Source organism: Orbicella franksi, chromosome 11, assembly GCF_964199315.1.
Source record: "Orbicella franksi chromosome 11, jaOrbFran1.1, whole genome shotgun sequence".
Classification (NCBI taxonomy): Eukaryota; Metazoa; Cnidaria; class Anthozoa; order Scleractinia; family Merulinidae; genus Orbicella; species Orbicella franksi.
Window position 1 is genome coordinate 17,927,131 of NC_138155.1, and position 14,249 is coordinate 17,941,379.

Sequence of the window (14,249 nt, forward strand, 5' to 3'; positions counted from 1 at the left end):
ACAAAATTTATTTCATTGGCAATGTTACTTAAACATGTTTTTGAATTTCGTAAACTGACTTTCTCAAAGGTACAATAATGTCAAAAGTAACAAAAACGCAATGGCAGGACTATATGTCAACAGTAACATAATGTGTTATGTTCCGGGCACTTACTTATTTGCGTCACTTTTATTTCACGAGTTTTTTTAAAGCGTGAAATTTGCAAAATTAGTGTGTCGCGAAAATTTCAGATAGGTCCAATAACAGCAGAATTACTAGCAAGACTTGAAGGCACAATGCAAGCAACTCTCTTTAATACATAATGTTGGTAATTATACTGTTGTTAAACTAGTTTTAAAAAAGTTCCAGTTCCCGAAAAGACTTTAAGGACTCTCTTTTTCTCTGAGACTTCCTTGGAAAAATATTGAGACCCCCAAGATGTCACTGTTATAACTGTCGAGACTTCTTCACAGACAGGCACAGTAGAAATGTTTTAAAGGCAAAACAACTATCTGAACAATACTGTAAGCTGTCATTGGCAAAATTTGACTGTTAGAAATGGCTGATTTAAATTTTGAAGGAAATAAATCTCTCTCATCTAATTATTTCTGTAGTGGTAAATTTGTATGTATGTATACATGTACAACGACAAATCACCCAAGGCATGTATTGTTACGCTAAATGAAATGTTATCCCTTTACAGTTCTGCACTATTTTGCCCATGAAAAATATTTTGTAACAAAAAAGAGCATTGATGTATGCTTTCAAAAAATGTTGTCTTGTTTGTCAAACATTTCTTTCAACATAATTACCATGTTCAGTTCCCTGTTTACGTACCACCCAGTGAAAAGTAGACAACCTCAAATTTGCAAATGTGCTGAACAGCACATGCCCGGTACATTCATATACCCACAATGAAATTCTGACCTTGTTTCCAAGAAAAGTGTAAATTTTGTGTTTGTCTTCCTTGCAGAAGACAGAAACTAGTTCAACCAATTTCATTTTGTTGACTAGCCAAAGTGGCCAGTGGAAATCAAAAACCTACTAGCCAAAACTAAATTTCTGCTAGACTGTGGCTAGTTGGCTACCGTTAGTGTCAAGCCCTGTGTATCCCAACTATAAGGTGTCTCCAACACTATATCAAACTGATTTGAGAATCACCAACCACAGAGGAGAAAATTTCCACTGTCACTAATGTTCCTTTCATACAAAACTTGATCGAAGGGCCTCCAGTGAGGGTAGTATAGGGGTATTCTCCTGATGGGTGACTAGCTGATTTTCTTTTCCGTGAAACGTGAATTTAGGAAATTATTCTTTCGTGACTTGTGACCTGAAGGTTTTGTGTGACCCGTGAAGAACCTGAATTATTAACCGATATTCGTGATTTTACCACTCTATTCTACATGATTTTCAGACACAAGTCCTCTGAATGGTTAGAGTCGTCTATCCAGAGTGACTTAGGTATGCGATTGCAATATAGAGCCTTGACTTAGCCATTCACGATTTTGCTTTCTTCAAACACTGCTTCTAGTGTAAGAACAGGTCATTAAAAAGAGTATCTTACTTGCTTATTTTCATGATTGGGGAAAACGAAATTTTTATATCCGTGATCCTCTATCTTTTCCGTTCGTGAACTGTGCCAGAGACCCGCCCTGTACGACCCTCTCCAGTGTTGACTGCAACTGCAAGTTTTCCAAACGTATTTTTTCAACTCTTGCAATAGTCAAGACAACATCCAAGCTTTTGGGCTAACAGGGCTGCTCCGATGAAAAAAACTGACTTGACTTTTCAGCATTTTCTTTAAGATTTGTAGATTTTGCAGTTTAATTCTACTTTCACTGTAAGTTTTCAATCCACGAGAAGCAATAAATTTTTAATTCAAGTTTGACTGTGGCATGATTTTCCTAGACCAATCACAATTCTTTGCTACACATAGCAACCAATGAGATTACTTCATTTTGTATAGACAATAGATTACATCAAATTCGTCACATGGCTTTTCTTCCTGTTTGCCAAAGTGGGCAAAGGCCGGCTTTCGAGTTAGGTTCAAAGATTTTACAACTAGGGATAGTAATCACTAAAGCTGCCCCCACTTTCTTCTGCTGATTGAAAACAATGATATTGAACGTTATTGTATGAACTAACAATTTTTTTTGTAAACTATTTCACTTGTACTGTTCCAGTAACTTACGCATCTTACCATGAATATGATCCAGACAATCAACTAAGTTAAGTAAACCAACACATTCTGTTTAACTCATTCTATCACATGATATTCTTTACATAATACTCTCACGAAGCATTTACAGCAGAGCAGTTTACCATATCTCATTAGAAAGGACACAAAAAGTACTTTCTGGAAAAAAAAAAAAGGTTGCCTTCATGGAAACTAATATTTCTTTTACAAAAATTCACTCAGTAGATCTTTATAGGGAAAAAAGGTTAAAAAATTATAGCAAAACAAAAAATTATGTCTGCTGTTCCAATTTGATGCTGAAACAAACCATTTGTCTTGATATACGAGCAAACATATCTCAAGAGCCGAACAGAAGTCGAGATTTTTTTTTCTGAGACGTGACCAGAAGTATCGTGTTACAGTCACCATATATGCAAATTAGAGTCAAGCTTTTTGTCACCTAAATACACGATCCGAATAAACTAGATGCCAAAAGTAAAACTGGCGATTGGAAGGGTATTTAGCTATTTAGTTGCAATTGAACCACACTGGCCTCGAATTTCTAGTATACTTCAGAATCTCTTACAATATCTTCTGAGTTGTTTTTCTCCCAAAATCCATCTTCAGAATCTTTGAAATTGTTTTCGATTTGTTCTAGATCAGAATCTCGGCCATTTGAAAGTGAATTTATTTGATCAATAATGATTTCTTAAAACATATGCAGGCGAATATCAATGTTAAAAGCCAATGTTTCAGCGTCATTGTGACACGGTAGTGGAGTAAGAGGCAATGTAAGAGGCAATACTATGGAGGTGGAAAGGAATGCTTCACTTCCTTTCATCGGTATTGAACTGTTAAACTTAGCTCCAAGAATCAAGACCAATGTCTATGTAAAACCAACTAATACTGACCTCTTACTCTACTACCAGAGCCACATGCATAATTGGTACAAGCGCAGTCTAATTACCACCATGTTAGATCAAGCTTACTACACATCTTCCGACTGGTCATACTTCTCACAAGAATGCGATCAACTTGAGACCGTATTCTTAAAGCTTAAGTACCTGAGGCACTTGTTCAATTTGCTTGTCAAGCAATTCGTAGATTCCAAGGTAGAAGACCAGCAGCACATTCCATCTACCAAAACAACTACACCCACCATCTGAGTTCTCATACCATTTAAAGATCAGGCCTCTGTTAATGTAATGAAGAAGCGTCTTACAGACCTCAGCGCAAAAATCAAGACCACAATTCAACCCGTGTTCATCATCAGAAAACTTAACGAAGACCTTTAAGTTCAAGAAGTCAAGCCAGCCACTGTTTACCAACAATGCCTAGTTTATAAATTTCAGTATAACCTGTGTGATGTAGGATATGTTGGTTACACTCACGGCCACCTCAACAAATGCGTTGATGGACACAAACAAAACTCGTCGTCAATTTGTAAACATTATTTGAGCGAACATAACTCTAATGTACCTTCCTGTCTTTCAGAACAATTTAACGTGCTTACTAAACATTCTAACAAATCTGATTGCCTAATTAAGATGTTTTTTATAAGAAAACTATCCCTAAATGTGCAAATGGACTCCATTTGCACAAAGGTATTCACTTGAAGAACTTGTGATCTTTTGTTATTATGCTAATTTGTAGAGACTGTATAGAAATCAAATCTTCGCATTATTTATTCACTTTGCCTTGAGAATGGTGTCATGATGACGCCGAAACATCAGCTTTTAACGTTAATATTCACCTGCTTATGAATCTATTTAATCGCACTAAAATCGTCATACAGGCCATAACCCATTGACGCCTGTGCCGGCCATAAACCGGCCATGCGAAAACCACCCCCCCCCCCCCAAAAAATGCCTGTGCCAGCCGTAACCGGCCGTGAAAAAGCATGTGAGGACAATTGCCTTTTCTGACCTCCCTGAACACTTTTTGGTTCTCTTATTGTTCTATTGTTGTTAAGGACAAACAAACCAATCAAAATCGACTAACTGAGCACATTTTTAGAGGACTTACGGGGTCCTAGAAAGACAGTTTTTCGTCTTAAAATCACACGCTCCAAAAGTGCAGGTAATCATGGCGCGTTGTGGACCAAATCTAAAAACTTCCAAGATCTTGTTTTCGTTCCTAAAACTGAGAAATTACTTCTTTGGGACTTAAAATGGAAAGGAAAAACACAAATCAATGTTTAGGTGGCCTCAGAATGGAAGATCAAGGTGTACCGAGTCATCAAACCTTTCTGATGAAGAATTTTTCCTTCCTTCAGCCTCCTCGAAAACATGAGGATCAGTGTGCTTTAAAGTGAGTTTTGAATACAGATTGCGGATTTAAAGCAGCTTCCTGGACAAAAATGGTAATGTACAGTATTACTTCAAAGTTGAATTCAACTTTTGGAACAATTAATAATGCCACAACCAATAAAATTACTGTAAAAGTCGTTGGTAAAACCTCAAACTTTTGCTTTAGCGTGAAGAATTAATTTGAACATGTGGTCATGTAGCGAGGCATGTCTGTGAAATTTTGAACATTTTTTGGCTTTCAGATAGGTTTTTTGGCCTCATCTTGAATGAAAATTGATTGTTATTTAAGAAGTTCCTGTCACGTTTCTTTCATTTGGTTGCCATTATTTGGGAATTTTAGGTTTTAAAAGGGAACAGTATTTTTGCCCACTGGATTTCTGCATACATCTATTTAATTTACAGTGACCTACGCGGTTTGTTTGTTTAGTTTATTCCTTTCCTTTAAATATGTTTTTTTGGAGCCTTATTCAGCTACTACAGAACCCCTGAGAAAAGAACTAAGTGGGCACTAATTTAACACAAGTGAAATATGATTTATCTCAAAATAATTGGCTTGTTTTTGTCATCTTTTTGACCTACAACTTTAATTTTTCTTCCGCAGCGCTGTAATATTCCGTCGCACAGCAAAGAAATTAATTGATTTATTGTTTTCAGATTGATTTTAACATGAGTCTTTCGCTTTTATTTTCCATTGTTTTTGCAACTGTTAGCCGTTATACAACAAGAATGGAAATTTTGTTGTATTTGGTTCCATTTTGTCCTCCGAAGTCAATAATTAACTCATTTTCACATATTCAATTTTCTCGGCTTCCGTGGAACATTTCATCATGTAGTAAAGAAATGAAGGGGTGAGTACAAAACCATGCTTAGTGACGATTTGGGTGAAAAAAAATTTTTCACAAAAGGACCTTAATTTTTGCACGTTGCAGTGTGGCGTGTCTAAAATACTGGTAGCTGGTGACTGGTGACTGGTGACTGGTGACTGGTAATTGTTGACTGGTAACTATTGACTGGTGACTGGTGACTGGTGTCTGATAGATTAGATACCGTGAAATGTCCCTTACTACCGATGCAGTAAACTAAGTGTACCTTAGTACACTTATAAAAAAAGATTATTAATTTTGTCCAAACACGCATTTTTTTTACTGTAAATTTTGCTATATTTAATACGAAGTGAAGTAAAGTTTTCATCCATGATTCCTTCTTTTGTCACTCTTTCAAGTTATTCATTCAACAACAAAATTTAATATAAAAAGGTAAATGGTAGTGGGTGGTCATATTTCACCAGGGTTGTAATAACATTGCACGGCGTTGAATATTTCTGTGTCAATTCTGTGCATGTCAAGATTGGAACGATTGTCGCTGACTGCACCTCTAAGAAATGAGTTTAGTTATAGTTTCGTTTTTACCAGCTGTGTTCTCATTTGGAGGATGTCTGCTTGTCGTCACGGGTCATAGTCTGGTTAATGTGAAAATATCTTGTAAGTTGTTTTAGATACATGTATTAGTTACTGTCAACGGTTGGTTGGGCTCTATTGTTATGTTATTTTTTGTTGGAATTAAAGTTTTTGTAAATTGATTGGAAATAATGCGTTTTGGTCCTACCTAACCAAATTCCTGTGACCAGTTACCAGTTACCAGTTACCAGTTACCAGTTACCATTTACCATTTACCATTTACCATTTACCAGCAACCAGCTACCAGTTACCAGTTACCAGCTACCAGCTACCAGCTACCAGTTACCAGTTACCCACTACCACAACCCTTTGCTCTTCGATCTTGCTCTACAAGTTGCGTGAGCGACGAGAAAAATAATTCTTCAATTTGCCGAGGAAGTACACCACAGTATTGTTACAGTGAATATTCATAACTCTGGCAGCAAATTCCAGCAAATGTTTGCCACAGGTTTTTGTCGTGAGTACCAAAAAACACACTTTGTTTGGTGTAAACACAATTATATTTATTAGCGACGGCTAATTGAGACCGCGAGATACACACTGCTTTGGTCTGCTTTATATTTTCAACTATCAGTCCAGCAGTGGGATTAAAAGAATTCAGATCATACTAGTGATATATTTTTACTTTATTAATAAATAGTACATGACATTCAGAGGAGAGCAACTGCGTTTGCTACACATCCGAGGTGTCATGCATGAGTGATATCACAACAACAGACTGCGCCAAAAATATCTTCCAATTTTAATTAACACCGTTCCTTCGACCCGTGAGGCAGGAGCAGCTTTCGGGCATAATTCACAAGCCTTTTTTCCGTTTTTATCCACTAAACAATTTCACTTGACAAGCAAACAACTTAAAACGGGTGTCAAACAAATTTTTTTCCTTTGTCTTCGGTTTTTATGCAGAAATATTGAAGCAGCAAGTCGTTTATTTATCTAATTTCTGTGGATTTATATCGCACGCAGCTCGCTTAAAAATATATTTGCCTCCTGAACTATAATTGTTACTGTACAGTTTTCCTCGTTCAAGAATCATTGTTAACAAAATAAGAGGTCTCAGAGGTCTGTTATATACCGATTCCGAATTTCTGCAAATTCAATGTTGATGCACTCTTTCAGTTCAAACGTTATTTTTCATGCTTGCGACGACAGCTTAAAAATGCGACGAAATCTTCCAACTGAAACGATACAGATAGGAGTGACAGAAGTACCTGGTTGAGTGTGACAGACATATTCTCAATCAGTCAAGATTAACTCGTCTACTTTCCACAACATGCGCTTCGATCACCAGCCGCTACTTGGGAAAATGATGGGACTCTAGTGGCAACAGAATATCGAGCCTAACCAGCACAAAAATTTTCATTTTGCACTTTAAATTAGCAAGATTTATTTTTTTGCGTTCGCAACTTGAGAAGCAAAATGCAAACAACAAAACTTTACTTACAACTGTATGAAAATTGAGACCGGTCTGGAAAATTAAAATGCATTGAGACAACCCCCCTCCCCACCTCCGGAAATTCCTGGGCCTTTGAGCCCCCCCACCCCCCAGAATTTCCAATCCCTTCCATGGGGGGGTATGGATATTTTCTGGAACTACACATTATAACAAAGCCCGGCTTTGTTTATGTGAAGGGCTTGGTGGAAAATGGGCGTTAGGTATTTTGCTCAAAAGTGAACTTTGTCAAAAACACTCCAAATTTCAAATTTAGGTGTGTTAAACAATGTTCTGTGTGCGTTTTTGCTGAAGTTCGCATCATTTTTGAGACAGTACATGTACGTATGCAAAAAACTTCTGTTTGTTGTCACGTCAGCACGCGACCGCGAAGATGTTCATTTCACTTAAAATACAGCAAAATGTTGATTTCTTGCAATGCGTAACCATAGAAAATTATTGATTTCAGGTCAAAAACAGTTAATATGTTGATTTCACGTTAACATGTGACAGCAAGGATGTTGATTTCACTTAGAAACCAGAAAAATGTCAATTTCACGCAGTACATAAGCTCAGCGATGTTGATTTCAAGTCTAACTAGGTTAAAATGTTGATTTCATGTTACCATGTGACAGCAAGGATGTTGATTTCACTTAGAAACCAGCAAAATGTCAATTTCATGCAGCGCATAAGCTCAATGATGTTGATTTCAGGTCTAAATAGGTTAAAATGTTGATTTCACATTAATGGGTTACAGCAAGGATGTTGATTTCACTTAGAAAACAGCAAAATGTCAATTTCACGCAGCGCATAAGCTCAATGATGTTGATTTCAGGTCTAAATAGGTTAAAATGTTGATTTCACATCAATGGGTTACAGCGAGGATGTTGATTTCACTTAGAAAACAGCAAATTGGTAATCTCACGCAACATATAAGCTCAAAAATGTTGATTTCAGGTCAAAAGAGGTTTAAATAAAACAAATAACCATTTCAATAAGCACTTTTCCAAACAAGGCATATTGATGATAAATTGCATCATGACATTGTCAAAGTGGCTGTGGAACCATGAGCTGCAGGCAAGTGGTTCTGCAGTAAACTTTAACAATGTTATGATGAAATTTATCATCAATAAGAGGACAGATGCATAAAAAAACTGACGTCACTTTGTTTTTTACAATAAGAAGACCCCAAAACGGTCAAATGCCAGGTTAAAAAGTTGACAGTTTGACAGCTGAAAGTTTAACTTGAAAGCTTGCATAAATTAAAATTTTGTCCGTCTGTACTCTTATTGATGATAAAATGAGCCAATCAGTGCATGAGAAATTAGACAGTTATTGTAAAAATAGTTTTTGACAAATGCGATCATAGCTTTATGTCACGCACCACCTTAACTTCGAAATTCAAAATGCGCTGGTACCTCTTATGCCTGATAAGGGTCACAACTTTGGCAGGTCCTTAGTTTTGGACTTAAGAATTTGATGACTTCACGTGAAAACACTCTATAAATAGGGCTGACAGATTAACAGATTAAACCTTCTGCGCAATGTACAGGTCTCCATACATCTGCACGTCTGCTGATCCCAGAAGCTCAAAACACTACAAATCATGCCAATTTGAAACAAAATCAATGCAACCTGAATCACAGATCTATGTAACAATCGATCGCTACTTGTTGGCCATTATTATGTTTAAATGAAAAAGGAAAAACAGTCTCGTTATCAGTTCAAGAAATGTCTACAGAACGTGATCCCAATGCATGCCAGGAAGGGTCTTTACACGTCGTGTGCGGGAAAACATAGCGGTTGATACAAGACAATTTTTATAAGCCTAAACCCAGTTCTTGCTTTCTAAACTTTGAAACTAGCAACGTTTGGCAAATGGGCCACAGTTCATGAGAGGTTTGTTTTCTTGGGCAAGAACTGCTCTTGGACTTTGCTGCATGGATCGATCTGACTTCAAACACCGATAACTCCATTATATCAGTTGCGTTTGAAGTTTTAGAACACATTTTGCTTCTTTAAAACGTGTTGATTACGGGTTTATCAAGGCTTTATGATGCCTGTCGACTACCAGGCAGCTATACAAGGTACTTTAAAACAATGCTTAAAATATTAGTTGACAGAGCTCTAATGCATCACATCTCTTTTTTCTTTGATGGTATTTCCTTTGACGCATGATCGATTCATGTGTTGTGTTTCACGTCACAATAACCGATGTAAACAATCTGTTCCCAGATTTCCGCTCTATATGCTGTGGGATTTGATTTTGACTTCATACACTATAAACAGTCTGCCTTTGTTGCCTCAGAGAAAGCTCTCTTGACCCAGACAGATTTTCTTCCAACAATGTGCAAAGGAGTGAAAAAAATCCAGGACAGTGTTTAAAAGAAAATTTGCAGTAAATTTACCAAGTCTGCCCGTTTCCTGTTCAACAAATAAACTCCTAAAGACATGGCTGGGAAAAGCCAAGTTCTTTTGCACACATTTTAACTCGAAAACAAAGCAGAAACCAGCGACAAAAATACAGGACCATGTTTTTCTGTTACATTGAAGACCACATGCAAAAATTCAGGCCCTTTTCTGAAATTTTTTTTTTCACCCAAATTGTCACTTAGTATGGTTTTGCACTCACCCCTTCAAATAATATAATTTCTTGTTTTCTTATCAGTTTACCACATAAGGTTGTGTTCTTTTTGTTGATGTTTTTTAATATTTTGTCCCTTCATTTATTCAACTTTAAGTAAACGATGTCTTGAAACCTGATCTTGTGTCTGTGGTTACTGCACATGGTTTATTTTTCAACTTTTGCTCACTCTGAAATATTCTAAAAAACACCAGGGAATTAGGGGTGGGTCATGGGCAATTTCATGCAGGTGTCAATGGGATAAAATGCTGCTCGAAGATGGCGAAACATGAATTCATGGTTGGAAGACCTTTGAAATGCTGCTCGAGGATGGTGAAACGCGAACTCATGGTTGCAAGTACCTTGAAATGTTGCTAGAGAAGATGGGAAAACACGAACTTGTGGTTGCAAGAACCTTGAAATGCTGCTAGAAGATGGCGAAATCCGACCTCACGGTTGCAAGAATTACACGTAAATGACACCTTGCGCACTTGCTAAAATATTACCCAAGACCACCGTGCACACCTAGTTTAATCAAATCTGGAACGCTTCGCATAGTACAAACACATTTCTTACTTTTTTGAAATTCCTTGTATGTATACACGCGGGGAATCCTTGGGTGCCTCCTTGGGTTTTGGCCTCTGGGCCAAAACCCTGCGGGGGCAGTAAAAAAGCTTTTGCTGCTGTTTCTTTATATAAAACAAATAGATTCCATGTTGCTGTGCGTCTGTTCAGTAATAGATCATAGAAGACATCAAAATGTGGTAAGAACATTAGTGACTCACTCAGCTATCACCTCTTGTGCCTCTGATGCTCTTACCACATTTTGACGTCATCTGTGATCTATTAATGAACAGACGCACGACAGCATGGAATCTATTTGTTAAATAGATAACAACTGAAACCATGCAGAGTTTTGACCTCTAACAGTCCATTGGCTCTACTCTACTTTAAAAAAAAATCCTCCTGATAACACAACAACATTAAGTTCCCTTTTGAAACAAGCGAGGAGCAAAATAAGAGGTCAAAAGGCTGCAATTTATAAGAGCATGGCAAATGTAGAAATGTCACAAGCCGTAGGAGTCCAAGTAGGCCTGTCACCCCATTTAACACACTTTGTTTTTCCTCGCGTATGACGTCATGTGGCTTAAAGCAACCAATCAGCAAAAACTGTTTGCCAGGCGAACGATTGGAAGAGCATAAACAATGGTGTGACTACAGGCAGATTTTTGTCGTCTTGCACTTAGCACTCGTGGTCGCGCTTTGTGTGCGCTCGTGTATCGCATTTTGCTTTCTACCCCGCTAATCCGCCTGTTCTGCAGGCTACTTATTTTGGAAATGGAGGTCATCCAAAGCTTATAAAAATCATAAAATCATACAAATTAACTGCCACACTAATCTGCCTTTTAATGACCTACATAACAAATAAAGTATGTAAGAAATTATGTAAGCTTGATTATGAATGTAAGTTGTGTATGTCTTCTCACTAATTAACATTATTTCGAAAAGTTTACTGACTAAATGGCTTATTCTTAGCTGTTTACTGTCTAGGGCTATACCCCATTGACACCCTCTTATATACAACTTTTGCCATTTGGGAACGGTTGATCATATCTTTGCATGTGACAAACGAAAATTGTTTGCAAGAGATCTAGAAGCCCATATGAACACCATAACTCATAGTGTAGCTATCTTACTTCAACTTCACCAGTCTTATTCACTTATCTTACCTTAAGTTCACTAATTTCCATTGTGCTGTTTACAGAAGAACAACCTTTTGCGCCGACAGGTAAGAGAAAACGGCTGTATACCAGTCAACTAGTGGGTATCCTCAGAGAGGGCGTCACGAGAGGTCCACAAGAGAATACTGTTTTGAAAATCCGCTGACACTCACACACAACCTCTCGTTGTCGCACAGGGAGTCCTCACATCTGTTTAGACGGGCGTGTGTTTTTGTGGCGGACATTTTGAATTTTTAATACCCGCGCGGTCTGCTAGTGCGAGGTCTGGAGCCGAAAATTACAGAAAATCGCTCGGAGCCTCCAATAACAGTCAGTTTTTTATGCGTCTGTCCTTTTATTGATGATAAATTGGGTCATAACATTGTCAAAGTGGCAGTGGAACCACGAGCCGTAGGCGACTGTTTCCGCAGTAAACTTTGACAATGTTATGACGAAATTTATCATCAATAAGAGGACAGTTCGTATAGTGTGATCGTCCTGGTGAGGGTAGTTCTGAAAAGAACTGATGTTGGTGACTGACGTTTCCACAACCTGAGCGGAAGTCATCTTCAGAGTCAAGTGAATGGTGTTTTTCAGTCGATGATGTTATAAGTCTGGTACGTTGAACGTGATTGGTCAGTGTAGCCATGATGGTATTGGCTGAAAGACTCGTGTAAAGTTTGTCATCAGTCATTGGTGGGTTTCGATACGTCTATTGTTAGTCAAATAGGTCGGTTTTTGGTCCGCGTATTGTTAAGTCGGTCTGTTAGAAGTCCGTTTGTCGGTTTCGTTTCCGTCATGGATCAGTCGTTTGTAAGGCGCCGGTAGTTGTCGACATTTGTTAGGAGGCGTTTGTTCTAGGTTAGTGTACCAGCTTTCCAGAGTCAGTCATTGAAAATAGTTTGTACTGTAGGTTAAGCACTGAGCAGAGTCCCAGTCAATGTTGTGGTTTGTCAGTTGATGATGTACAGCAATGTGATTGTTGGCATCACCATTTCTCGTGGCTCGTTTGTGTTCAGTCAGTCTCGTGTTAAGGTTTCTGCCAGTCTCACCAATGTAGGAAGCCTGGCAGTCGGAGCATTTGATCTTGTAAACTGCTCCCTGTCTGTTGTTAGGTTCGTCTCTGTCTTTCACGTTGGTCAGTAAGTGTCGTAACGTAGTTGTAGGTTTGTGGGCTACACGAATGTTGTAGGGCTGTAGGATCCGTGAGATGGTCTCAGAAGTGCCCTTAATGTAAGGAATAGTCACTGTAGCAGCACCGGCGGCAAAACTGTTGTCATGGCAACAGCACTAAGGGTGTCATTTCGTTTCTTTTGTGATGTGCATCTGTGGTGCCAAGTTTCAAGAACACTGCTTCAATATTTCTAGAGATATTGTTTATTCAGTATTTTACCATTTTTAGTTGCAAACAGTATGACGTCATCACGGGTCTAATTTGCGTAATAGAAAAACGTCAATATCTCTAAAAAAAAAAGATATTTCAAAAAGAAAAACGCCATTCTTGTGTATTTTGAAAGGCCTTGCAAATAAGCAAAAATTATTTTTCATGTCATATGCACTTTAAGAGTTCACCCTTTAATCACTGTATTTTTCATTTGTCTGTGTTTTAACATGGTCTTTTTTAGGGTCAAAAAGGGGGATTACTCAAAATTTCCGACAAGCACCCTCGCCCCTTTCATATACTTGTCGCCCCCTCGGGTAGGAGCCCATCTCCCAGAGGCTCCATACGTCCTACAGGCATAACGTAGAGACAACCCTTTCCCGTATCGTTCTATTCTTAGAACTGTAATCAGCGTAAGGGTCTCTTGGTTTCCCACGAAATATCTTGTTTATACAGATTTAGAAAACAGTCCTAAGAAAATACGCGCGTTGATTGGTTGAAAATCGTGTTTCTATTTAACAATTAGATTATTCGCTCTTGATTTCTATGAGGCGATAGTTGATGAGGCCGAAGGTCGAAGGCCGAATCAGCTATCACTTCATAGAAATCGAGAGCGAATAATCTAATTGCTTTAGTAGAATTCTTACGAAAATTTACTTCAAATAACGGTTTCCAATTATTTCTTGACGTATTATTAAGCTTTGCGCCTGAAAAAGGTCGCTCGGATTGAATTGTCATTTAAGAGAGCTTGACTACAAGATTCGCATTAACTGCGGTGGATGTCAAAAAATCGAATTTCTTCAAATTACCTGAAACTTATTTTATGTTAAAAGGGACCCAGGCGTTGTAGATTGATGTCATTTATTCTTAGTACTTTTAAAAAAATTGCCTCAGAAAAGGAATTAAAAGACAGCGAGGTAATACTGGCGAAAATTATGATAAATTGGGTCTAATTTATGAGCAGATTTGTTGTATCAATGACAGACCAATATTACTTCCTGGTGCAAATAACTTTATTTACTATCAGTGACATGCTTTAACTTTACAAATATAGCTACAAAACCAATGAACAAGTTGTCAATTTTTATATGCAGTAGTTCAAATAGCTCCCAGTAAGTTTCACTTTACTGAAAATGGAAAAAGTCACTCGACTGTTTAAGTGTTTAGGCA

The 14,249-nt window shown here is 37.8% G+C and overlaps 2 protein-coding genes across 5 annotated transcripts in view; one reads left to right on the forward strand and one right to left on the reverse strand.

The window, feature by feature from the left end:
* LOC145503091 (dihydroxy-acid dehydratase-like) overlaps nucleotides 1–11,839 on the reverse strand; it is an 85,433-nt gene extending 73,594 nt beyond the window's left edge. Inside the window, exon 1 of one of the 2 annotated variants that reach the window (XM_081482533.1) lies at nucleotides 11,708–11,839. In XM_081482533.1, the coding sequence (XP_081338659.1) occupies nucleotides 11,708–11,728 (21 nt within the window). In that variant the 5' untranslated portion in view covers nucleotides 11,729–11,839. The remainder of the gene's footprint in view (nucleotides 1–11,707) is intronic. The other variant, XM_081482534.1, reaches the window with a different exon arrangement.
* Nucleotides 1–14,249, forward strand: part of LOC145503127 (uncharacterized) — a 382,969-nt gene that overhangs the window by 20,971 nt on the left and 347,749 nt on the right. The window lies entirely within an intron of this gene.